Here is a 27,014-nt window from a genome sequence, read left to right as displayed (position 1 = left end):
TATACAGTGTAGTGTTCCAGCATTTTTCATGGAAGCGCCAATATCTGGACTCTGCACTCATAAATATACTACAAATCTTTCAAGTTATTACCAGAGTTCTTTTGGATGTTACATAAATAGCTCAAACATCATGGCCATTGTAGTGATTTTTTAAGGGAGTAGTGCTGGCACAAATGTGTAAAGCTCTTACTGCATATGAATTACTTTGTGAGCTGGGAGAGCTAGTTTAATTCTGATAGTTTTAGCTAAGTCTTCACTGCAAAAAAGGTTTGTTTTTTACATCAAAATAGTGAACTTGATGTAAAATCCTAATGGAGACAAGGCACAAGTAGTTTTTACCTTGCTGTAGCTAGTTGAGGTCAATACCAGGTGTGGGCTATAGGTTTGATGAAGTCACAGCATTAGAATGGCAAGTTAACTGACTAATGTAAAATACAGCTTTTGTTGACCTTATACAAAATATTTTTCCTGATTTGGGCCTTACAAGGAAAATAATTTAAAGAGGGGGCTGTAAAATAGCAAGTGGGGGTTAAAATACAAAAACCCAATAGTAATGCTGTATATGCTTTTAAAAAACTCATTGCCCTTGTATTAATAACAGGACCCTGAGTTATTCTTCCCAGTGTGAACAAATATTTTCCTCTTTGTAAAAAGCCTTTGCATGCTTTTTTCCATTTAATAAAAATGTTTGCTTTCAGACTGTGTACACACTTGTTTGTTGTTGTCTGACTGCTTAGAAACACTGATCTGTTAAGAAAAAAAGTTTAAATATTTTGTTTTGAAAATGTGTATAAAGTCATTACAAAGTTAATTAAGAAGTATGTCAAATGTGGAGCCTATCAACCCTGACAGTCCCTATTTAAATAGTTTTATTTTTATATTTAATAATCATTTTACCTACTCGGGATTCAAATCGCATAAATGGTGTGGTCAGAGGTATATGTTTGTTTGACTTCCAGTCACTTTTGGTGCAGTTAGCACCTCAGTAGTATCTACACTCCCATTAACAATGCTAAACTGGAGACAATGAGAGGATATTGGCTCAATCTTATGAGTGTTTGAATCTGTAACATCATCACAAGGAGCTTTGACTTCTTCCCCCACAGAGGAAGACTTTGAGAAGTTGCCGCAATCTACTGTACCTGAGATGCAGCGCAGTAACCTGGCCCCCGTTATCTTGCAGCTGAAAGCTTTGGGGATAGACAATGTGCTCAGGTTCCCCTTCCTGTCTGTAAGTCCTGGATTCCTGTTTGAAATTCTGTATTACAAGGGTTGTCAAACTTCTTCATAGTGTGGACCGCATAACAGAAATCAAGTAACGTTTCTGTGGCAGCTACAGTAGTCGCTTACGTGCTTGGTTGTGTCTTCCTTGTTTCTTGTTGATTCTACAGATATCCAGGCTCTTCTTTGCAATAAAGATCCTGGATGCCTGTAGATGCACCTGGAAACCAAGACAAAGATCCCATATTATGTGACCTATCTGCTCTCTGTGGACCATCGGCAAGTGCTGTACAGACCATCTGAGGCTCAGGGGTCATTGTTTGCTAACCAATACTCTGTTACTTTGGAAGAAGCAATTGATGACCTCATGCTGTGTTATGGAGGAGTATCAGGTTTCCATGATTCTGCCAGCACTACTGAAATGCCACTATTTTTAGAGGTTTCAGAGTAACAGCTGTGTTAGTCTGTATTCGCAAAAAGAAAAGGAGGACTTGTGGCACCTTAGAGACTAACCAATTTATTAGAGCATAAGCTTTCGTGAGCTACAGCTCACTTCTTCAGATGCATATCGTGGAAACTGGTTAGTCTCTAAGGTGCCACAAGTCCTCCTTTTCTTTTTACTATTTTTAGACTGTTGTACAGTTTGTATTTGAGAACAAAGAATGAGCAAGAATGACTTTGAACAACTTCGAAGGTGAAAGCCCTCAATTTTTAAAAAGTAGAATTGTGGAGGCCTTTCCGTGAAGTGGAGAAAAAGATAAATCAACAGTATCAAGCCTCTGCACTTACTTTAATTTTTATTAACTAATGGCAAGTAGCAATCATTAGACTTTGTTTACCAGATCTTGTCTTCCCCCCTCCCCCCCCCCGACGTTCTTGTTAAACCCTGGATTTGTGCTGGAAGTGGCCCACCTTGATGATCATACACATTGTAAGGAGAGTGATCACTTTAGATAAGCTATTACCAGCAGGAGAGTGGGGTGGGGGGAGAGAAAAGTTACAAAAGTTACTTTTGTAGTGGTAAACGCCCATTTTTTTCATGCTTTCTGTGTATAAAAAGATCTTCTATGCTTTCCACAGTATGCATCCGATGAAGTGAGCTGTAGCTCACGAAAGCTTATGCTCAAATAAATTGGTTAGTCTCTAAGGTGCCACAAGTACTCCTTTTCTCCTTGTAATGTTTCCAGTTACATCTGCATTGATAAACCCAATACAATAGTATTTAAATAGAGAGAATTCAGGAAGCAATCGGTCTGACACTGTAACAGTATCATTATGTTTGACAATCCAAGTTTGTGTTTTTAGCTTGGACTTATTCCATGTGGTCACAGGATCTTGAGAGCATCATAGTGGGGATGCAGGAACCTGGAGCGGGTTTTGAGTTGTGGGTCTATTGAGCCAGGCTGATCAGTTGAGGCCATCAGGTGATGCTGTGAGACATCTTCCACCATTCTGGAGGAGCAGGCTGGGCGGGAATACTACATCTAGGAAAGAAGGAATATAGAGGGCTAGAATTGATCGCTTTGAGGCAGGAATACTCCTTGAAGAAGGGCGGACTTAAAAATTCTCACTAAGAAACTTCACACATTCCCATATGAGTGACAGCTTAAAAAAAGTTTGTTTTTTCTTCACAGCCACCCCCTGCGCAGTCTATGGTGCAAGCATTAGAGCTGCTGTATGCTTTAGGAGGTGAGCATGCTACATTTTCATTGTATTTATAGTATGTTACTAGAGAACAAATGCAAATCCAAGTGTGTTTTACAAAGTCGGTTTTTTAATGTGTGAGTGGATATTAACTTGAATGTTAACCAGATCTTTATTTTCAAGACTACTGTTTGTACCAGATGCTATTGTGGTCTCAGTCCACGACTTTGTCAATGTACCTCAGTCTTGACTTGTAAGTATCTTCTATTCCTTTTCCAAACAAGAATACCCCAGGAATTTTAGAAAGGCTATAAACTCTCATGCACCGAGCGTAAGCCAGTCTTTAACTGCTGTGATTTAGGAAGGAAATACTATTCCATTATTGTCTACTGCATAGTTTCTTGCACTTGCCTCTGAAGCATCTGATTGGGCTAGACAGACCACTGGTCTGGCTCGCAGTGGGAGTTGTGTGCCTGATTTTACAATATTATGAAGTGCTTATTAGGAACTAGGTTGAGGATGCTAAGTTGATCAGTACCTAAAGTTAGGCACTTAAATCGACATTTGTTCACGTGGATAAATTGCTTGGTACTGAAGTTCTTAATTGGTACAGTGGATATGTCTTTCATTTTGTGTTGCATGCTATAGCAGTAACAGAAATCTTTCCCAATAAAACGATGCCACCTTCACACTAGCATTAAGAACTTTTGACAAGAAACCTAGGGACTAAAACAAACCAAAACAAAAACAGACCTGTGCTCATTTCAGAAGTATCCAAAACAAAGACTATGTGCTTCCCAGTTGAAACACTGGGAAGCGGGCAGTAAATTTGAAATACATTGTGCAGGCTTTTGCGGCTCCAAGAGGCTTGTGTTTGTTTTTTTCCTTGGACTCATAGATGCCATGCTGTAACATACAGTATTAGAGCTGTAAGTACTTTTGTGATTGTTGGCAACCCTTTTGAGCTGGGAACCATTGGCTCAGAAGTGTAATGCAAGGGTAGATACACAGCAAAACCACCTTAGGGAGGACTGAGACTGAGAGGGAGAGGTAGATAAGATTCCTTATTCGCTCTTTGATGTTCTGCCAAAAATCCTGCACCCTTAGACAGAATCACAGAAAGGTGCAGAGATGTTCTCCACTGGTTTCCCATATGTTTTATAGAAGTGCAAGAAATGCTGCTCACGCTGCCATTTGGCTTGGAGTGGGTTGTGTTTTGTTCAGATTGAAACTGTTACTCTCAGATATCCAAGGCTTTTTTTTATTTTATTGTGGAGGCAGTAACTACAAAGTTAAAGTTGTGTTGGTGTCTGCAGTTACAGTAGGGATTAAATCCCTTTGTTATGTGAGTAAACTGATGTATATCTGCACCACATTTTTTATTACTATTTTTACTGCGGGAGCATCAAGAAGCCCATTCATGGATCAGGACCTCATGGTGCTAGGCATGGTACAAATACCAAACAAATAATGGTCCCTGCCCCAAAGAGTCACAATCTAAGTAACTGGTTCTTAGGGTAGAGAATGAAGTTTAGCTCTTCAGATAGAGCAGAGGTGGGCAAACTATGGCCCGTGGGCCACATCCGGCCCAGCCCCTGAGCTCCTGGCCCGGGGGGCTGGCCCCTGGCCCCTTCCCTGCTGTCCTTCCCTCCCCCGAAGCCACGCCGCCACCCAGGCAGCGCTCTGGGCGGCAGGGCTGCGCGCTCATACAGGACAGTGCGGCAGCGTGTCTGGCTCCAGCCGGGCGGCACGGCTCCAGACAGGCTGCTCTGAGGGGCATGGTAAGGGGGCTGGGATCGGGGGGTTGGATATGGGGCAGGGGCTCTTGGGGGGCAGTCAGGGACAGGGAGCAGGGGGCAGTTGGATAGGGCAGAGGTTCTGGGGGGGGACAGGGAACAGGGGGGATTAGATAGGGGGTAGGGTCCCGGGGGGGCGGTTAGGGGCGGGGCTCCTGGGAGGGGGGCAGTCAGGGGACAAGGAGTGGGGGGGGGTTGGATGAGTGGGGGGTTCTGAGGAAGGCAGTCAGGGGGCAGGAAGTGGTAGGGGGCAGGGGCCAGGCTGTTTGGGGCGGAACAGCCTTCCCTACCTGGCCCTCCATATAGTTTCACACCCCGATGTGGCCCTCGGGCCAAAAAGTTTGCCAACCCTTGAGGAAGAGAGTACTTAGACTGTAAGCTGCAAGTCTTTTCTTTTTGTAAAATAACATAACTCTGTGCTCAATAATAATAATAATTTGAAAATCATCCTTCTGTTCTGTGCATCATCACCAACAACTACTATTCTTGAACTAGAATGTAGCTGCTTATTTAGCTACTGATGCATGAGGCAGAACAGATTGCAGCTAACTTTCCCGTAGCTGGAATAGGTGCTGTAATGCTGATGGTATTACATTATTTTTGTCAATGAGCCAAGTAGATATGACTCAGAAAAATCACCCCAGAGACTTGTTCTGTATCTGCTAGCTGTGACATTCCGCTCTGGTGTTGTCTGGACCAGTGATCGGCTAGGCCACTCCAGTCCTTGACTCTGGGAGCCAGCCTTACCCTACTCTGCTGTGAGAACCCCCACTCCTGGGCTGTTCATGCACAACCTCTGGCATGTAGGCTGCTCCCAGCTACTTGCAAGCGAATGACACTAGCCAATATCTCCGGTCCCAGATGCAACCCTAGGAACCTCAGTCTTGCAGTGTTCAGTAATGCCCGCTGGATGCTGCAAACTTATATAAGTTCGTCAATTTTACAAAGAAATTGATATGTACCAGGCTCGTTATCCCAAAGGGGGTCACTTCAAACCAAATGTACTGCTTCAGGTAGAATAAACAAACAGATTTATTAACTATAAAGATAGATTTTAAGTGATTATAAGTTAAAGCTTAACAAGTCATATTTGGTTAAATGAAATAAAAGCAAAACTCATTCTAAGCTGATCTTAACACTTTCAATGTCCTTAAAAATGTAGATGCTTCTCACCACAGGCTGGCTGGTTACTTTTCAGTCAGGCTCTCCCCTTTGATCAGCGTTTCAGTCACTTGGTGGTGGTGGTGTCTGTAGATGTAGGTGGAAGAGAGAGAGAGCATGGCAAATGTGTCTCCCTTTTATCATGTCCTTTCTTTCCTATTGACTTTGCCTCCCCCGCCCCTTCAGATTCAGGTGAGCATTACCTCATCGTAGTCCCAAACTGCCCAAAGGAAGGGGATGACTCCCTCGAGGGTCTTACAGATTCTTTTGTTGCTGCCTAAGTCAGGGTCCATTGTTCCTGTGAAGCTGAGCTGGGTTTGTTCCATTGACGAGGTGTGAACTGACTCTCTGTTCTTAGAGAGTTTTTGCATGGGCTTGCTTTAAGCCACGAGGATACGTTTTCAGCCTCATAACTATATACATGAAATTATAACGTATAACTTTACTATAATGTTACTGTAACAATTACTATAATATTGCTATAACAACCATGTTCCGTGCATTATGAGCCTTCCGAAGACACCCAACATGACAAACTTTGCATTGGATACCACACAATCATTTTATAAAGATGAACATGGGGGTGTAGGGTGTTCTCACGAGGTACAGAGTGTCACGCTAGCCATTCCCAATCTTTTTGTCTCTTATCAATGCTCCTTTTTTCTAATAACTTGGAAGAAAATTCCAGAAGGGTAGGTGGAAGTTTTCCTACAAAACTTACTTTGCAGAGTTAAATGGTTTCCAAATGGTGTATACAAAATGCATTACAGAATGTATCTCTGTGACCATGGTATTGCTGCATTGACCTTGGTGGTTACATATTTCTTGAATGACTGGAGGTGCCAGTAGAACTTGGTCGCGGATCGAGTGGCTTGTGTGTCTGGCAAGAAGCCAGTGTTTATGTAAATATAGTGTTTGCTAAAGAGTACTGAGGACTCATGGGAAAGTTAATGGGTATTTATAAGAGCTCTTGATTTCCCAGTTGGATACTTGCTAGCTCAACAAGCTTTTCTGTGAGTTTCTGCTACATATTAGCTGATGGCACAAAGATTAAGATAATTTTCTATGCTATTTTGGTCTGCTTTCTAAATACTTCGGAGTATTCTTGCAGGTCTGGATAAACATTGTCGCCTAACAGAACCTCTTGGTATGAGAATAGCAGAGTTCCCTTTGAATCCTATGTTTGCAAAGATGCTGTTGGAATCAGGTAGGTAAAAGGCAAGGTGCCATCAATAGTCTTGTGCTGAGTATAAGATACTGTCTACCCAGGGACAATAATACTCAATGTATCTAAAAGAACCTATAGTCAATTTTGGTGTGATACATAGTTAAGAAGTCAAGAAATCATTTGGTACCATCAGTGCATCCCATTGGCCTACCTGTAATCTTAACTTCAGAGTTAGTCTATCTAGAATAATTTGGCATATTTATATTCTTGACACGCAGTATTGCACCAATGTACCCTACAGGGTTTGAAAGTAATTGGTCCCCATGCCAGCAGAAAAATGCTTTGGAGTTGGTTGCATTTTTGGATCAGGACAACATCTTTTACAGATTTCAGAGTAGCAGCCGTGTTAGTCTGTATTTGCAAAAAGAAAAGGAGTACTTGTGGCACCTTAGAGACTAACAAATTTATGTTTTTCCACTGAATGCATCCAATGAAGTGAGCTGAAGCTCACGAAAGCTTATGCTCAAATAAATTTGTTAGTCTCTAAGGTGCCACAAGTACTCCTTATCTTTTACAGAGTTGTTCAGCTTCCACAAGGCTACCTCTTAGGTAATAAACAATAAATAATAGTTCCCAACTGCAGGGCTCAGTGGTATAATAGGAGGCTCCAAATCCTACAAAGACTCATGCACATGCTTAATTTTATTGTCTGAGAGTAATCCTATTGAAGTTAATGGGACTAGTTATGACGATAATTTTAAGAACATGTGTGAGTCTTTGCAGCGCAGTGAGTTAATGCTTTAACTTCTTATTTCTGATTACCTGGTTTGAAGTGCTTGCTAAGGCCACCAGTGAAATAAGTTTATCTTCAATTCAGTCTTCAGTGAAAATATGCATTCATCACAGAACCAACATACATTTCTTTACAGTTCATGGGTTGTTCTCAAGAGTGGCCTAGGACTGAAATACAGAGAATGGGGTATATTAGCAAAGGTGTGCATTGGACTTAATCTGCCCACACTGTACTGCAGGCAGAGCTGCTTTTTGATATCTTTCACAAGCTCCATAATTTGCCAAGTTCTCTTTTAAAGGAAAAGAAGGAACAAACCTTCTTAAGAAAAGTTGTTTTTAATGTATGTCCAGTACAGACAAGCATACTTTGTAACAAAGGTCTCTCTTAAATATGTAAAAAATCATACACATGCTTTATTTCTGTACTCTAGTATAAGTGCAGACAAAAAAGTAACAGGCATTTGCCAGTCCTTGATTCTAGGGTCTGTGTATGACAACATGCAGATGTGATGACAGAGCTGATTGCATGTACCTGATTGCTGCTGCAGGGACTGAGTGATCCACTGCTGAGAAATTCCTAAATGTCCCCCCTCCACCTCCCCATCATATGTTACAATAAGGGACTTTTTATCAGCAAAGTCCTCCTTTGCAATGAAGTAAGGGTTTTTTTCCCCCATCGTTGCCGTAAAATACTTTCTTCTGGGAAATCTAAGAGTAAATTCCTCCTTCCTTTTTTGTGGTATTATTTATGTTTCATAATCTTGAAAGCAAGAAACTGTATTTTCTTTCACCACTTATTTTACAGGAAACTTTGGCTGCTCCCAGGAGATCTTGAGCATTGCTGCCATGATGCAGATTCAGAACATCTTTATGTTCCCTCCAAACCAAAAGGCTCAGGCTGTAAGTTCAGTCTCATAATTTTCTTCACTTATTCCACATCTTTGAGCGTCTGCCAACTCTGTTATTAATATCCGTTAGGGACATGCAAAGTCTGATGTGCTAGATTGGAACTGAGGGTTTCTGTCCTTGCCCATACTGCTTGGTAATGGAGAAAGGGGAAGCTGTATGGTAGTGAAACCTGCAGATAGTCCTCTGCTAATGATGGAGGCCTTGTACTACAGAGGGTTAGGAAAATGTTTGGAAATGTTAGGATCATAAGTTGGTATTCGTTTTGGGGAGCGTGGAAAGGAAGTTTGTTCATTTTGAGCTTCTCTTTGAGAGAAAAAGGTAAATTTATTTTCAGGCTGATAAAATTATTTAATATGAAATGGTTAACTCAGAGGTAGAAATACTGCTGAGCCTAACCTTACATACAGTAAGTAAATCCCATTTCCTTTGTGTAAATGAGTTTTAATTTCAGTTTTAGAACTCTGCCTTGAAAATATAGTATGTTGGATAGTGAAACATCCATATCAGTTAGGGGAGAGTTGTTATATGATAAGAGTTAAAGGTCACTAAATACTCAAGACAGTAAGAACTGAGGGTAGCAGGAACGACCTTTGAAAAAAACTAATTTCTGTATAAAAATACATTTCTACTCTTGTTTCCAGATCAGGAAACACAGAAAATTTGCTGTGGAAGAGGGAGATCATCTCACTATGCTTAATGTTTATGAAGCTTTTATTAAAGTAAGCAGGTTAGAGTGCATGTGGAAGGGGAGAGGGTGGGTTCCAGTGGTTTTAATGCCTGATGCTCAAAACTAAGGGCAGGTCTACACTAGAAACCCTTCTTCAGTGCAGCTGCAGCGCATATGGTGAAGACTCTCTATACTGACACCGGAGTGCGCTCCTATCGGCATAGTTACTTCACCTCTGCGAAAGGTGGAAGCTATGTCAGAAGGAGAGCATCTTCCCCCAACACAGTGCCAGTGTGGACAGCGCCTAGGTCGCTGTAACTTGCGTCGCTCCAGGGGTTGTCTTTCACACTGCTGAGCGATGTAAGTTAGATCGACTTAAGCAGTAGTAGATCAGCTATAAGAATCCTAGAAGCTTGAGCCTATGTAAGATATGGACCCAAGTGTCTAGTATACCTTTTTGTTTAATTAATTAATTGGCTACATTTGTCACAGATGCTCACGTAATCCCACTGAGTTGGTAAGACACACAGTCTGTGGCTGTGTAATGCACAGGCCCTTAGCTGTAACTTCCATGTCTTCAGTTATCCTGGGACATTCAAAGGAACATGAGAAATTCATGTTCTCATTTATTTTCTGTTGATAGTTTTGAATTTCAATGAGAGTTGCGTTCCTAACTCCTGAAGGCTCCTTTTGAAAATCCCATCCCTAATCATTATATAAAGTCTTGTCAATGGCTTAGAGTGCTTGGTGATCAGTGAGGTTTAATTGAAATCTTAGTGCTTGTCTAAATACTCAGGTTGTACATCTTTAACTGTACCAGGATAGTATATGTGTAGAGAAAGGTAATAAGCTATACTAATGTAAAGCACATAAATAGCTGTGTCTGCACTAGAAGCTCTGCCCTAACCGAAGTTTGTTACACTGATACAAAAACTGTGTAGACCAGTCCTTAAATGTATTTTGAACTGATTGTCTTTGTGCATGTTGGAAAACACAGTACAGAGATGTCTACTTATGTCTTGGGCCCCCAAAAAAAGTGTGGACTCGGATTTAATTTATATTGAGATGAAACACTTTTATGTGATAGTATGAAATAGCTGACACTATTCTCCCCTGCCACACCCCAGGAAATGACTCAAATATATTAGTAGGAAATAAGTGCTGGAAATGTTTATGAATTGGAAGCCATTATTTCTATTTGAAATACACTGTGCAGGCAGTGGCAGTTCATATGCATACTGGCTGCAGTTAACTTCCCACTGTAAACAGGCAAATACCAGAACAAAACACAGTAGTTGGGGAACAGAACTAGACTACCCTTTGCAGTAGGGAGATTTAGTGTGGCATTTGTAACTGTTCTTGTATTGTTGTTGCTATACAGCACAGCAAGAATTCTCAGTGGTGTCAGGAACACTTTCTAAACTACAAAGGGCTTGTCAGAGCAACAACTGTGAGGGAGCAGCTGAAAAAGCTTCTTGTCAAATTTAAAGTACCAAAGAAATCCAGTGAAGGTAGGAGCCACGGAATGAGGATTTTTGTGTGTCATACCTGTTGGAGTTTATCTGAATATTGAGTCGCCCAACTGTCAGTTTATTTTCTTACTATATTCAAGAAATACTGTGTCTTGTCAGCCTAAAAATAATGTATGTTAAATAAAACTGGGATTTCAAAATATACTTTTCAAGAGCAGCCCCTGAGCTCATTTTTACAATTAGAATTTCTTCAGACCTGGGTGGCTTAATTGATAGCAGCAGTGTTGTGTAGTGATAGTTAATAACAATTTCATAGATATAATCTAATGGGAGATTTTCACCCACCCCTCATTTATACCTTTTGAAAATCTCTCATTACAATCAAGGCACTGTATAGACATTCTGGAGCTGACTTTCAGTTGGGCTGAAGACCCCTAGCTCCTGTTGATTTCAGTTGGAGTTGCAAGTGCTCAGCACCTCTAAAAATCAGGCTGCAGCCACTTAATCCTTGTGAGATAGCTGTGGTTGGTACTATCTCCAGGGTAGGTAATCTGGCACCTTCGTTTTTTACATAGTAATTGAGATTTATTGTGAAACCGGAGAGAGGAAAATAAAGAATCCTGAGTCTCTTGTCTTAAGCTTTTCCTCTGAAAGCCCCAAAATTGCTTTTGATGACAGAGCAGTATTTAGGGGATTTTTTGTCACTGCATCAGCTCTTAGTTTATCAAATACACTTTGCAGAATAACATGTCAATTCCCTTCTTTAGGTGACCCAGATCCTGTTCTGAGGTGTATAGTTTCTGGATTCTTTGCTAATGCAGCTAAATGCCACTCCACTGGAGCTTACAGGTAAAATATGGATGTAGATCTATAAAATTCCTTAGAACTGTTCTTTTATTTAGCATGCTTCTATGAATTGACAGATCTGGATAGTCAACAAACAGATGCTTCTCTAGATAGACTAGCAAGAAAAGTTTTGTCAGCTCGTTAAATTAACGAGGTCTTGCAGTGTCACATGTAACAGTTTCCAAATGCTCTTTGTTTGTTTATCGCCCCTCTTGTTGGTTAAATGATGACCATTAGTAAGGCTGATAGTGCGGAATTGTTAATAGTTACTAACTAATGTGAGCAGGAACTATAAATGCTTCAATTCCATATTCCCTCCAGTGCACCTTAATCTAAGCCTGCAGGACCCTGTTCTTGTGATGTGGGCAGAAAAACATTCAGTGTTAGGGCTTGTCTAAAATACATGAAAAGTATTTTGGAATGATGTAGGATATGAATATAAAGTGAATTAATTATTTCTGATGAACTCCATTTGTTGATATTCGTATTTTGGAATAAGAATGTCTATAAATGGAGTCACTCAATCAGGAATAACTCCTTCTGTAGACAAACCCATAGAATGATCACTCCAAACTTTTGCACTGGTGTCTTGGCCAGAATTTGGGCCTGAACTCTGCAGCTGAAAGGCCAGTGTATTAACTTTGCACCTCTTTAACTTGCTCCAGCTCTTTCAGTACTCAGATTTATGAGCATTTTGACTGGAGCTTAAAGGTCACCAATAAATACATTTTAAGAATAAATTTACAATTGCTAAGTCTGAAATAATACCCTCTCTTTAAGGACTATCCGTGATGACCAGGAACTGCACATCCATCCCACCTCAGTGCTGTATGCAGAGAAACCTCCTCGCTGGTAAGCTAGAGCTGCTTTCGCTTGTCTGCCTAGACCAGGAGGCACTCCATACCAGGCATTGTTAGGAGATTCCCATTAATAACTCTGTTCTGCATCAGTGTAGCAACACACCGGGAAGATCCTGATTCCCAGATTGTAAGTTCAAAGGAGGCTTCCTCTGCAACAGTCTTTAGGTAACACCCAAATAAAACTGCTAGGTGGGGAGCATTTGGAAAAGTGGCATTAACATCATACTAAAAAAGTGTTAAGAACTGTGAAGGCGAGAGAGGGGAGCCAGGTGGCCCCTTCCTAAAAAATACCAGAATCAAGAGCCTTGTGCTGCAGGTAAAATCACTCACAGGAATTGCTCTCTGAGGGGGGTCCCTCGACCCACTGGGAAGACTATCTTAGTTCAGTGATGCTGAGGTTAATGTGGAGGCTAACGATGCCATCCCACTGAAAGACATATTTGAACAATACAAGGTGGTAGTTACTTTTATTACACACTTATATAGTGCAGTAAATGTACATGGCACGCTGGGACCCTGTTCCTCCTCCAGGAAGTTTACATTTGTACAGGTGTAGCTGATTGGAACTCAGCAATCAATTCTGTTGATGTTCAGGATGGAGATAGAATTCAGATCACTCGGTTTTAACTGTGTTGATTCTTTTAGAACTTACCTCATCCATCTTCCTTCCACCTCCACTTGTTTAGTTGTGGTTTTAGGGCACATTCATGTGTGAATCAATATACTGGCTATGCACAGTATTCACTGGGTTGATTTGGTTTTACTCTTTGTTAGTAAGGAAAGAGCGTAGTCTCTTGCTCAGTGTTTTGTCTATCAACTGTGAGTATATGACTTCTCACTTCTTGTTTTAATTTGGTTTTCCTCAAATTTTAGATGCATTCAAATGGTCAGTGGTTGTCTTGGGGAAGAAGGGAAGAGTGAGAACTTTCCTCTTGCTTCCATTCAGTAACCCTCTGTTCTCAAAAGAGTTCCCTCTCCCCCCTAAGCAGCATGGCAATTGCTTTGTCTTTTTTGTTATGTATGGAAGATGGCTCTGCATGGTGGGGTTATGAACTGGATGAGTGAGAGAGCAGGGTGTGGCTCTGAAGATGCTTTAGTCCCTGTGGAGGGTCATTGTAACAAGCCTTAGAGAGAACTTTCCTGCAGTCTTGGCTATGGCTGCCAGATTATTTCTAAACTGGTGTGCTTGCTGTCTAAAGCTCAAAGTGGAGTGTGTCCTGGCCTTACTCAAAACATACTCTTCCTCCCGTGAGCCTTATCCTGACTAGTATCTGCAGCTGGGGATCCCACCGTCACATTAGGTTGTGGATCGTTCCTAAGCTCTGATAGGCCTAGGATTTTGCACTCACCCCTTGACATCCTTCTCAGTTATGCTCTGCCCACAACACCTAAAATCTCCCCTTCAGAGGTGTTTAGTATGAAAGCTCTTGGCCCCATATTTACAAGTGTCCCCTCCCTTTTCTTCTTGTTACGCCCTCCCCTCGGTCTGTTCTTCCAGGTGGTTTTGTGGAGATGTTTTTTACTGGAGTTTTAAAAATCTTTTTATTGCCCTGCTATACAATACTCTGAGCACCTTGGTGGGAGTGGGTCGGAGGGCATTTTATAATTGACTCTCCTCCCACACAGCAGAGACTACCCAATGACATCTTATATATAAAATAACTCTGTAATCTCTATAATTGGAATGTTCGGACAATCAGAGCCAAGTCCCTCTCTGCTATATAACATGGTCTCATTTTTTTTCCTCTGTGTTTTCAGGGTCATCTACAATGAAGTCATACAGACCTCCAGGTACTACATGAGAGATGTGACTGCTATTGAATCCACTTGGCTATTAGAACTGGCACCTCACTTTTACCAAGAAGGAACGGTACGGACTCGACATAGACACCAAATGGTATCATTGCTGTACTGACAGCTCTTGTACTTAAAGCTTTTTTTTTCAGTATTTTTGTTTTGTTTGATGGGAATAGAAATTAATTGGGGTGTAAGTCATTGAAGGGGATTTAATATATAAAATTCTGCTTTGCAGTACCCTTGAAAGAACCGTGTTTGCCATACAGGAGTACAGCCTGTCTAGACGTTAACTCAGAGTTGCATTTCTCCATTTGAAATCCATTTGGAAATTCAGCACAGAGCTAGTCTATCCTCAGATATGTGTTCAGTAGCACTTCTCTCAGCGGTTCTGTTGACTTGATGTAGGAAGTGTAAACTTGAGATGGCCCGAGTCTTCATGTGCCTTGCAACATCTTTCTGGGCAGTACCCAACACTTTATTATTTCAACCAAATAAATGATAATTGCTCTTACTTAGGAAAATAAATTAGAGGTTAAAATTTGGAGTTATGGAGAGGAGCTTCCTTCTATAGATAAACTTAATACAAGTTCATTTTTGTACTTAGCACCTTTACATTAAGGAGATTGGTTCAAGACCTGAGGTAGCTGGATGTATGGTTATATAACATTTATTCCTGAGGCCCCAAGGCACCATAACAATTAAATAGCAAAAATTAGGCTTCAAGCAGTTAAATTGGAAGTGGATTAGAGCCACAGGACTTGAATGAGGAGTACTGGCTTGTTCTTTTGCTGTGACCTTTTAAATAGCACATCCCTTTTTTTTTTTTTTTTGAAGTGTTATTGCTTTGCTTCCCTGTACAGAAAGTGGCTCAAATGCACAAAGTGAAGTAATTGAAAAATGAGCCAGGTTTGCAGGTAACCATAATGATAGCAGGCATCACATTTTCAGACAGATGTTTCTTATTTTTTCCAGTTGATGCCAACCTGGCTCATTTTTCAGTTATTTCACTTTGTGCATTTGAGCCAGTTTGTGTACAGGGATGCAAAACAATAACCCTTCCAAAAAAAAAAAAAAAAAAAGGGATGTGCTATTTAAAAGGTCACAGCGAAAGAACAAGCCAGTTTAAAAAAGCCTATTTAAAAAAAACAAAAGCTTTGCTCTGGGGGGCCTGAAAGTAGTCAAACTCTGGCCTTAGCCCTAGCCCCCTGAAAGGAGTAAGTGCCACAGAGAGAGCCCTGCCACCAGTTCTGAACAGCAAGAGCATCCAGCAGTTAACTGCTTCAATGGGGAACAGGGGAAGAGGCAACTTTTTCGGTAACAGGGTCCTAGACCAATGGAACATCCTTGAATAGTATCCAAAAGCGAACAGGTAGCTAATGCAGAACATGAGGCATTGGCACAGTAGCCTTGTAGCATCTCAGAGGCAAGTTGCTACATTGTGTTACAGCTAAAACTTCTGAATCCTCTTCAAGAGTAGCCCTAAGCAGAGCTTGTTGCTGTAATGTAGCTTGGGAATGATGGGTATGTATCAATCACTGTGGCAAGGTCTCTTTTAGAGAGAGGAGATGCTGCAGTCTCTTGATTGGCACTGCGTGAATAAAGGTCTTACAAGTTCTTGCTATCTGGGAATACAGAAGCAGTGACAGATTGAGTGTGGCCTCTAACAGTCATGAGTCATATCCACAAAGAGCATACATGTACATCTTCAGGAGCTGCCACTTGTTCCTGCCAACCTTCATCACCTCGTCTTGTTTAGACTTTGCTCTCATTCATCTACCCACCTTCATTAGGCACTATCAGAGCAGCCTCGATGGAGAGTGGAATATTATCGCTGTGCTTGTGACACTGAAGCTAGTCTCTGCAATAGCAGACTGTACATAAACACTGAACAGTAGGGATGACCAAATGGATGTCGTGTGTGATCATGCAGGGAGGAAGACTAATTACTCAGTCCTAACCTTAGTGGAATTTGAGAGGTACTAACTATAAAGCAATGCCAAACAGCCTCATTCCACATGCGTCATGAGATTCTGTGGGAATCTTCATAAAGCTCTTCTGTGGGCAACATTCCAGGAAAACAGTGATGTGGGAGTATCAGTGGCAAAGAGCCACATTCTGGTACTTCTCGGGGTGGCCATAAAATAGGCACACAAAGAGCAGTATTATTGTGAGGCTGAATTCAGGCCAGCCACTACCATCTGTGCAGGAGTAATTTGCATGGAATAGGAATATGCAGCTCCCCTTGTGGAACAAGCCTCTTCTGATGTGGAGGGATCCAGAATGGAAACCTTCTGTGTTAGTCTGTATTGGAATGAGATCTGGTATTGTGATGCTCAAATGCAGGACAATACTGTAATAAAAGCTTCAGACATGATTTTTCAAAAGATCAAGTGAAAATTATGTGCCTAATTTAGCTGAGCAAATTCCACAATTGCACAGGCAAATACGAGAATTGGATGTGGAAATGTAGCTAAATAGCCATGTGTGTTTGGTTTGTGGGTTTTTTTTTTTTTTTTTGGTGCACATAGTTTTGCATGCATATTTGTGCGCATGACCTCTTGAAAATCTGATCCCTATTGTTCAGATCTCTTCCTTGGCGACACTGAAGGAGTTTTAGGGAAGTTTATCCTCTTAAAGATTTGATATACCTATGAGAGCCTCCTATTATTAAATGACCTTGTGAGTTCATTTGTTAGCAAGACATAGCGATGTGATTACAGCAGAGCATTGGCATTATGTCCATGTAATTGATTTCAGAGATTTTTTTAAAATGTGAAACTTGGATAATTCATCTGTTATATAGGATGCTTACCATGCATCAGAGTAGCAGTGGACTTCTCAGGTAATTGGTAGATTTCCAGGCCAGAAGGAACCATTGTGATCAACTAGTGTGACCCCGTGTAACACAGACCAGAGAACTTCCCCAGAATGATTCCTAGATTGAAGGGTTTCTACTTGGTATTCCATAATGCACTTGGCTGAGGTGGTAACAACACCGCAAGGCAGGCCTTGTGCTTCTGTTGTTGCTGTTCAACACACGTGCCTCAAGCATGGCATTAGAAGGAAATGAGCCAACACTCCCACTGTACCAAATCTGCCTGTGGAATCCTTGTGATTCAGATCTTTACATGGATTATGTACATGGTGTTTTAAAACCCTGTAATCTAACATCTCCATGGGACAAAGCTTTGGGACAAGATTTCTTTTTAAGTGGGAGTTGGTTGGAAATCTGGTGTAATTTTCAATGGCTCATGCAAAGGACTGTTCCATTTTAAAAGGTTAAATTATTTTTGTAAATTAAGCTAATTTGGAAGAGTTGGTGTTTTACACTATACCGATGGCTTAGGACCTGCCTATCTGGAGTGACTGTCTCTCTCCCTGTATGATACTGCCACCATTATGATGATTGAAAATGCTTGATCTAAAAGCTCCTTTGGTTTAATAGAGAGGGAACTGCTAGTAGAGTGTTCTCAGTGATGACTTTAGGACTTCACTCCACCACCACCCTCTTGTTTGGTCTTAAAGAGATGAAATCTGTTCAGCTTTGCCACATGCCCCAAGAGTCATATTCATCCTCAGAAGGGGAAGGTTTTGTTGTTTTTCAGCTTGCCTTTCCCCCCGTGCCCCCAAAGACTTAGGTGAATTTGCTGAGTGTATAAAATATTGTTTTATATTCGATCTGTGGTGCCTAGAGCCATGGTTTAGTTTCACATAGCTTTTTTTTGGTAAAAATCAGAATAAATGAAGTACTTTATTTTGTTACAGCATATTTCACTAAGGACGTGTTTACACTGCCCTTAAGTTTGGGCTACGGGAGTGTGAATAGCATGCGCACCAAAGTGTTGCCCTGTAACTTCTCCGTGTGGACACTGTGAGCGCCAACTAAAAGGGGTTCCTAGTTCACATGGATGTAAACCTGTGTGAAGAGGATTATGTTATTGTAAACTAGGAACCTTTTAATTGGCACCCGCAGTATCCACACGAGGAAATTACAGCACGGCATGTTGGTGCACACTGCTGCTCACACCCACTGTGGGACAGTTTAATCATAAGCCTAATCTCAAACCCAGTGTGCAGTTCATACAGAGTTAGTAGCAGAGGAAGTGAGAAATTACAAGCAATAGGCAAGGAATAAAATACATTAGTTATTTGGGGGGGAAGGAAAGACTTGCTATGGCCCTGCATGTGTTCTGTAAGACAAACAGGAGCTGCAGGGGAGAGACCGAATGAAATCACAGGGTGGTGGACAACACTAGCTGAGCAGGGAGGAGTAGAGAGAGGAGGTTTGTGAGGTAAGATTGGGCAAATCCATGGAGGGTTTAAAAAAAAAAATTAAGTGCTCCTAAGTCCCCTTTGGGGTCTTCTCTTCTGTTAATCATGAAACATGTTCGCATGACACGAATATAAACCCACTTAGGTGATCTCTGCGTTGTTTCTCTTCTCACATAAGTGTGATTGTACAAGCTATTTGATCCCACACAAAGACAAGTGATTATGAACTGTGACACTCTCATATGAAAGAGTTTTTGTTGGCTGCATATATTAACATACAGTTAGCTATGGATGTTTGAAGAATAAGTTAAACTTTCCTCATTTTTAAGGAATAACAAAATTTCCCCCCACTGGTGGTGATAGAAGAGTCCACAAGGGTATAGGAAAGAACGCCTTTCAAAGAGGCATTGGGAAAGCTCACTAGTGCACTATCTTGCTGAAGTGTCTTAGGTACTTTTTAAGACACACAAAGGACAGAAGTTAATTTATAAATGGCTCTGCTGCTTTCTCTTGCATGGACTAAAGGTCCGTGAACCACTAAACCAGAACCTCTGTTCTACCCTTGGTGCACCATAAAAACATATGAATGGATGCTTGCAGAGGCAGTGGTATTTGAGTACTGCAGGCAAACAAAAATAAATCGCCCAAACATCTGTAAAGTTGTCTCATGTTGAAAGCGCTTAGGTCATGATATCATCGACTGAAAGTGTTTAGCAGAGAAATCTCTGCGGCTCACTAAGAAGTTCCAGAAACATTGGAACCTTAATACCTTCAATCACTAGATCTAAAACAAATTATCCCTGATCAAAAAGCTAATTTATGTTCTTACTTTTATTTTTTCGTTTCCTGTGGTTTGGGCACAAGCATGGGCAGTAATCACCCATGCTTCACTCCTTAAAGTTAATGTACTTTTGAGGGATTGTACCCTTTCTTGGGTCCTCTTCGGTATGCACTTCCTCCATGGCGCTCTTTTCCTTCCTATTAGATTTTAAGGGTGAAATATTCAAAGGGCCAACAGAACTGCAGCTGCAGCATTAGTAAATATATCGCTTTGCACGCACACATCTGGTAATTGTACCTTCAGGCAGGTAAATACTAGTTTGGGCATACAGAATCTATATTAGTAGACACTGACGAGTTGCTTCCTCTTGCAAGTTGTTTAAGTACTAATGTGTGCACTAGGACCAATTAAATACCTTTGGGAAAATTTGGTTTTGGAGTTTCTGCATTTATTTCCAGAGGAGCATAAGATTTGATGCATTTTACCAAAACCAACAAAAAAACAACCCCCCCCCCACAACCACAAAAACAACAGGATTTACTTTTTGTTGAGTCTATAAAGTATTTTGAGATAGATATGGAGACTGATTTAACTAGGGATTAAAAATTCAATACACTTTACTTCAATTTTTATGAGAGTGTGCCATATGTACTAAGCACTTTTTTTTTCTTTCTCTTGCAGCATCTTTCCTTGAAAGCAAAGAGAGTTAAAGTAGATGACCACTGATTTGGTGTGCCTGTTGAGCCTTGTGACATCAGATGCAAAACCTACTGCTAATTCAAAGCTGGCTACAGTCCATTCAGCAGTCAATTCCTTAGCACCTGACCCCACATCAATTAAATGTTTAAATGCCTGCCAGGATCCTGTAGGGGTTTATGCATGACCAATACATTGTAAACCTAAGTAGAGCTTGCGTTGTGGACATATTATTCCTAATTGACCACTCTCTGTAACCTGGATATGTTGCTCTTTTTAATAGGTAGACAAATGATCAGAATATAAAGGGGGGGACACAGGACCACAACGAATCAGAACTTCCAGGAAAAAAGCCAAATGCTTAGCATGGTATAGCACCCTTTGAGAGAGAGGACCAGGGTTCAGGATGCCCTGCTTCCCATTCCTTGGAGCACTGTGAATATTACTGGCCATCCTGAGACTGCCTGCTGAAAATGGGTAGATGGAGGGCAATGAGTTGGCCCTTAAAATGTAAGGGGCTGCCATGGAAACCTTGATACTGTGTTTAACTGTGCCTAATTGGTATGATGTTGTCCTGAAGCAGCAGAATCCTCCTCTCTGTGAGTCAAGCTTTCCCCATCCTGTAACAATTGTTCTGTAGATAGTGCTGTATTTGAAATTAGTGGTTTCCATACTTCATAGAATCATAGAATATCAGGGTTGGAAGGGACCTCAGGAGGTCATCTAGTCTAATCCACTGCTCAAAGCAGGGCCACTATTCAGAAACACTATTCAGCAGTGGGGAAATTTCTTTGGGTTTGCTGCTGCTCAACTGTTTAGGAAGGGGTACATTTTGATCAATCTTGTGGGATGCTTGCACACGTTCTGTTGTGGAACAGGATTCATGCAGACTCACAGATGGGGCTTAGCTTTATTTTCTGAGTAAGAATAAATGTGCCAGCCTCTCTTAACACTTAGAAGCCTCATGAGATTTCAGAAGGGAAACCTCATAGGAATGCTGCTTTTAGCAAGATTCAGCAAAGATTAAAATGCTCTGTACTTCCCTCGATCAGGAACATGGTCCTTTATATATTTTTATTAAAACAATCTGCTCTTTGCTGTTGAGGACTCTCCTCCTCTTATGCCAGTGGGACGGGTATTGTCAGCAGCTAGTGGTTTAACTGGGACCCTATGGCTGTCTTTTTCATAAAGAACGTTACCCCCTTGTGTTTAAACACAGTCGCTTGGGTACATGTGTATTTATTTTTCTTACCCTTTTTATGATATTTATTTTAGAAATGTGGTTTGAAAGTTTTATTTTTGTAAGGACATTGGTTTGGTTGATGTGCTTCTTTGGAAATGTTAACTATAATTTTATTTCCATTTCTAAGAAGTGTGTAAATAAGTGAAACTTTCTACATAGAATAAATGTCTTCTTGCCATAGGGCTACCTTGCACATAATTTCTGAAAACTTCATTTACATTGCTGCCTCCCACAAAGCTTGTTCTGTTGTGGGAAATGTGTGGTCTGTGCAGTGTCTAGGTCCTCCTCACCAACACAAAAAATAGATATGTTAGCCTCAATGTATGGCACTGGGAGTATGACAAACTGTCATCCCCACCCTCCTGGATTTCCCAGTGCAACCCATCTTCTCTGTATCTTTCTCTTAGATTGTGAACTCTTTGCGGGCAGGGACTGTCTCTGTGTGCTGTACAGTGGGAAGAACACAAAAAGCACTAAATAAAAAGATCCAGTGTAGTTTTTTTCCTCTAAAAGGGGCAGAGAGAGAGAGCTGAATGCAAAGACTTGTAAACTTTCCATGTTGCTCTGTCCTCCAGAAGGTCTCTAGAAAAATAAAATCATTGAATCAAGAAGGCTTGAGAACGTATCCCTTCCCACGCATCCAACTAGCTAGTGATTATTGCCACTCTGCTGTGATGGTAGCGTGCTGATCTGCATTGTGATGTGGCCATGCAATGAGCATCCAATTAATTTGGCATTTCTGGGAATACCAGGTGCACTTGAACTCTGTGCTCCAGAGACTGACCCTGCTACGTGGCCAGTGTTTCTTCCTGTTGCAAAATAATTTGATTCTTGATCATTTGAGTCCTTGTACCCGGCAAGGCTTCTGTGACTCATGCAAAGTTAGGGGCATAGAGATTTGAAAGTGGTGTTACAACATGTAACCAGTTGCATCTTCAGTTAAGCAAGTAGAATAGGTGTGTGTAAGAAATCCCAATCTCCCCAGTAGAAAAATTACTTACTTTTCCTCTGTACTGACAGTGCGAGAGGTAGCACCCTGTCAGAACAGACACACCTGATTCTGAAGATTTGGGCCAAGAGTGACTAATGATACTGGCTGCCTTCATATCTTGGTATTCAAACTGAGACAGCTTAACAGAAAAGAACGGAGTACGACACCCCACCTGTCTGAAAATCAGGCCCTTTTAAAGGGCTTTCACCCACAGCGTGAGGCTACTAAAATCACTAGTTGATTTGTGAAATTCAAGCCAAAGGCTTTGCCTGCTTGATTCATAGCACTGTGTTTTAAGTAAGTTTGGTTACAGAGACTGATAATGCTGGCTTGAAGCAGGCTCTGCAATGCAGAGAGTCTTAGCAGAAACATCATTGGTGCTGAAGGGAGGGTGATTCCAGGGTGCTGCCATGTGTTCATAAAGGAATTTACTGGAAAAATGCAAAGATTTGACACCAGTTCTCCAGTGGGATGATGTTAGAGTATTATGCTCTTGCATCACGAAAGCTGTATTTGAAGAGATGTTTCCTGTAAAAATAAAGCAAGTTATAGCTCACTCACTACCTACTGAAGTTAGATGTTAAATCACCCAAAAGCAATAGAAGCTGCTGTTAATATTTCTGCATAAGACCGTCACTGTACTGATGGCCTACTATAAAAAGGATTGCCAATGGTAGAAATAATATGAAGCTAATTGGAGTAGAAATTCAGTCAAAGCAATAGTAATTGAAATGCAAATCACTTACCAGAGATTAATGGTGGCTGTGACAAATTGATAGGGAAGCAGTCACAGCTGTGGCCCATTCTTCAGCCAGTTGTAGGAAGAGGCATGGGCTAAGATGAAAATGAAAAGCTCAGGCAGACGGATTTAAAGTGATGCAGTTTCCATTAGTTCTGTAGCCATGCCCTGTTACATAAGTGCCCAGTATATTAACCGGATTGCCTGCAAATTCTAATTGGCTTATTTTATTTAAAAAAAACCCCAACCCACTAGAATATTCCTTTAAATTCAGGATACAGTGCTGTACCTTAACTTCATTTAGTGCCCTTGTTCCTGGCCACGGCATTCATTATCCTTATGGGAACTTTACATAATCTGTTCATTGCAGATTAGTTTGCATGTATTCTTAAACCAAAAAAAGGGTTTTTTGGGCATTGCTAGAATCAAAGCAGGTGAACTCTGCTCTGTTATGTCTATATGCCACCTGACTAATGAAACACCAGGATCTTCTGTACTCCTCTATCTAATGGGTCAGTGCAGGCAGTGCATGTTTATCCTGTGCCAGCAACTGGAGACACAAGACCAAGAAGGGAAGGACTGGCAGCATGGGGACCCCCTCCAAGCACTTCTGCCTGAAGGGAGACATGCCTGCAGGAAGCTGAGGTGGTAGATAAAGGGTCAGGCTGGTGTTATTTTAAAATTCTTTTAGAAAGGGGGAGTATTTCTGAACCCTGAGAGAAAGCTAAGCAGCCATCTTGTATTGAGTTCAGTGAGGAGAATGGGAGAGTCAGGAGAAAGGAAGCAGTGAATCAGGAGATGCACCTGAGGGGAACAAGATTAGCTTAAGGGTGCATAAATTTCTTCACACCAGTCATATAGCTAATAATTAATTGTGTACCTAGAGGAGGAAGGTGGCAGATATCCTATTGAACCTGGACATAAAGGCTGTCGAGCTGATTGCACCTTTGTTATGAAAGTGTTTTAGACTCCCTAAACTGGATCGTGACCCAGTGGCTCTACCCTCACACTACATAGGTCCTCATTGTTTAAACTTGGCATTTTGTAACAGCAGAGGCATTCCACTATTAGTCAGCTGGCAGAGAGTGGGTAGCAGAGCAGTATCATTCTGGACACTTACAAAGGTGTAGAAGAAATGAAGTTGCCATCATTTCAGTGCTATGCTTTGAGGAGCCTGTTTACCAGAAACAAAGCTCTCTGATTCCCCTCTGTTAAGTGAGATCAGTCATTCCCCATACAGTGAGGATCAGATGTTTCTAAACAGTATTTTAAAGATCTAGCACTAAAGAAGTGCTAATGATTACTAAGTATATTGTTTGGGGGAGGGGACATTACTACAGTGTACTATAATATTTAATTGAGGAGGCTCTTCATCTAATTTATTAGAGGCTGTTTTGTCATCAATCAACACAGTGCCTGGCTTGTGGGGAATTCCCGCACTCTAAAAATGAAGCAGGTTTGCAGCCTGTGGGACACATGGACAAAAATCCATTCTGATCTGAAAGTGTGGTTCTGCTATGAAAATTGCAAATTCTAATCTCCTTACATTGCAGATCTGCTGCTTTGTGTATCAGTGTCTGAGCTGCTTTCTTTAGTGACTAAAACCAAGGTTTTTTTATGCCACTTTACTGCTATTAACTCTTCAGATCCAACTCAGCTGTGCGAGTGAGCTTGCAGCTGTTCCTTCTCAATATTGTTATTACTAAGTATCAGTTACCAGGCCAGACAGTCATTCTTGAGCAAACCCAGTGAAGGCAGTAGGTTAGGATAGGTGTCATTAGGAGCTTAATTGGAGGAGTTTAGGTTGCATTGGTTTTACCTGAGGGCTGATTTTGGTAGCAATCCGTGAGAAGGAAAGAAGCCAGCTTGACTCTCAGATCTAAGGATGAGTTTACAGGACTGGCACTTATGAAAAAAAAATCACTTGCAAGCTGAGCACATTTGACATGGAAGTCAGAGAAATAGCCACACTGTCCATTTGTACAGTCCCTTTTTCAGAGAAATGAACGCTGGCTGCAGTTTGAGAAATCTAACAGTAGGTGGCAGCAGATCACAACTTCTCACTGAAAAGGTATTTGGCCAATTTTTTAATCTCTACTTCTGCAGCCCCCCCAATTTGTTGAACTTTAGAAAAATTGACAGGTTCAAAACAGTTGAGTGATAAATAGAGGGAGGGGAAACTGAAACAATTTCATGGGTGCAGGTAGTACTAAGGAGTAGGAAACTAGTGGAAAAGATGGCCCAGATAGCTAGGTAATACCTCTGGCATCAGACAGGGTTGGGGGAAAAGCCCATAAAACACAATTTGTTACCTAGGTGGACTCTCCCAACTATCCATCAGGTCATTGAAATGGCAGCTGTCATAGGCTGTGTAGGGAAGAATATGCTGGTAGAGGAGTGAAAGCTTTTAGTATTGCTCGTTTATAGTTGTCGGCTTGTTTGACTTATTAAATACCCAGAATGTTTAGCCTCCACAGAATTAAAAAAAAACAACAAAAAAACACATTGTTCTTTTGTTTTAATACCTTGGACTTATATGGTGGCTTCTAATCCCAGATCTCAGAGTTTACAATGCATTAAGCTTTGCAGCCTTCCTGGCCAGAAGAGGTATTATTCTCATTTTACAGATAGGGAAACTGATCCACAGAGAGGTAAACTGACTTCCTCAAGTGCCCAGTTCCTGAAATTAGTTTTGTGGAGCTGCAGGAGTCCCCCTGTGTGGAACTCATTGCAAGAGCTGGACATGCATGAGGGAAAACCAGGAGCAAAAATAACTCATGGGCTAGGTATTTACTAGTATACTGATGTAGTACCAGTCTCAGGCTCCCATATGTTTAACTAGGACAGTCCTCTTTGTCTGTGTTGAGATAATTGGTTTCTTTTCTCTCACAGCCCTTAGCTTAGTTACAAAATACAGCAATACGCTTGTAATGTTAGAATGGTGAAGCTATTTTGCTGAAAGCTGAGCATTAACCCCCTTGATTCACCCATGAGGCTGGATTAACTTTGTCCTGTAGAGCAGTGTAGTTAGTTTATTGCTTCTGAGTCCTACTTGCCTTGCTATAGCAAAAAAGAGGCAATCCAGCTGATCCCCATAGGACTCCCCTTATCTATAGCTAACCTCTGCAAAGCCCTGTAGTATCTAGTGTCTTTCTTCTGAGAATCTCAGTGGTTGCAAACCTTAACTGAGGTGTGGATCAGCCTGGACTCAGCAACAGCAGCCCCACCCAGTTGCATCTGTTGTGGTAGACCACACAGTCGGTCATCCTTAGGAGACAGAATCAGGTCCAAAAGTGGATGGGCAGGTAATCTAGAAGGCAAAGCATTGGTGCGACATGCCCTTTTTCCCTTTGTTGCTAGGTAGGCAGGTTGCTGCGAGCTGGACTATTAGTTTATATATAACCTCTACTGTCAAAGCCAGGTAGAAAATGTTTTGTATCAGTCCAGCCTAGAGATGACAGCATAAGTTGCTATGGCTAGGTCTATGCATGAACAGAAGGGGTGCAATCTTGTGGAGAAAAGGCATTATTGGCTACTGCTATGAATGTTGTTGGTACAAGTACAGCCAAGTACTACCAAATACATCGCTGTAGTACTACCATGTACTACCCTGTACATGTTTCCATAGTGACTGGATTTTCCAGTGTTCAGTGTATTGGATGCTGAACTGTGCAGGTGAGCACCCCAAACATAGGAGGGTAATTTTTGTAAACAAATTTTTCCAGTGCACAACCTTTGTCTCTTTAGCAGTAAGGTGCCCTGCCCTCCTGAACAAACTTTTGTAGGACACTTCCCTAAAAAGCCAATAACCTGTATGAGGGCAAAAGTCCACTTATACTTATTTGTACACATGCATATCCAATCCTACACAGCCTCAAGTTCCTATTTCCCTGCAGTACTTCCCCCTCTTTGATCTATTTCATACAGAGGAGTTTAGCGTATTAGCACAATAGAGGCTT

At 41.3% G+C, this 27,014-nt stretch overlaps 1 protein-coding gene across 3 annotated transcripts in view; it reads left to right on the top strand.

The window, feature by feature from the left end:
- DHX35 (DEAH-box helicase 35) overlaps positions 1-21,936 on the top strand; it is a 48,810-nt gene extending 26,874 nt beyond the window's left edge. For 2 of the 3 annotated variants that reach the window (XM_073309744.1, XM_073309742.1), the window contains 10 exons: positions 1,107-1,231; positions 2,856-2,910; positions 6,934-7,029; positions 8,588-8,682; positions 9,333-9,410; positions 10,740-10,869; positions 11,598-11,679; positions 12,457-12,528; positions 14,295-14,433; positions 20,068-21,936. In XM_073309744.1, coding sequence (XP_073165845.1) covers positions 1,107-1,231; positions 2,856-2,910; positions 6,934-7,029; positions 8,588-8,682; positions 9,333-9,410; positions 10,740-10,869; positions 11,598-11,679; positions 12,457-12,528; positions 14,295-14,433; positions 20,068-20,112 — 917 coding nt within the window. In that variant the 3' untranslated portion in view covers positions 20,113-21,936. The remainder of the gene's footprint in view (positions 1-1,106; positions 1,232-2,855; positions 2,911-6,933; positions 7,030-8,587; positions 8,683-9,332; positions 9,411-10,739; positions 10,870-11,597; positions 11,680-12,456; positions 12,529-14,294; positions 14,434-20,067) is intronic. The other variant, XM_073309743.1, reaches the window with a different exon arrangement.
- The last annotated feature ends 5,078 nt before the right edge of the window (positions 21,937-27,014 follow it).

This window comes from Lepidochelys kempii, chromosome 13 (genome assembly GCF_965140265.1).
Source record: "Lepidochelys kempii isolate rLepKem1 chromosome 13, rLepKem1.hap2, whole genome shotgun sequence".
Taxonomy (NCBI): Eukaryota; Metazoa; Chordata; order Testudines; family Cheloniidae; genus Lepidochelys; species Lepidochelys kempii.
This window is presented reverse-complemented; position numbering and strand designations above follow the sequence as displayed.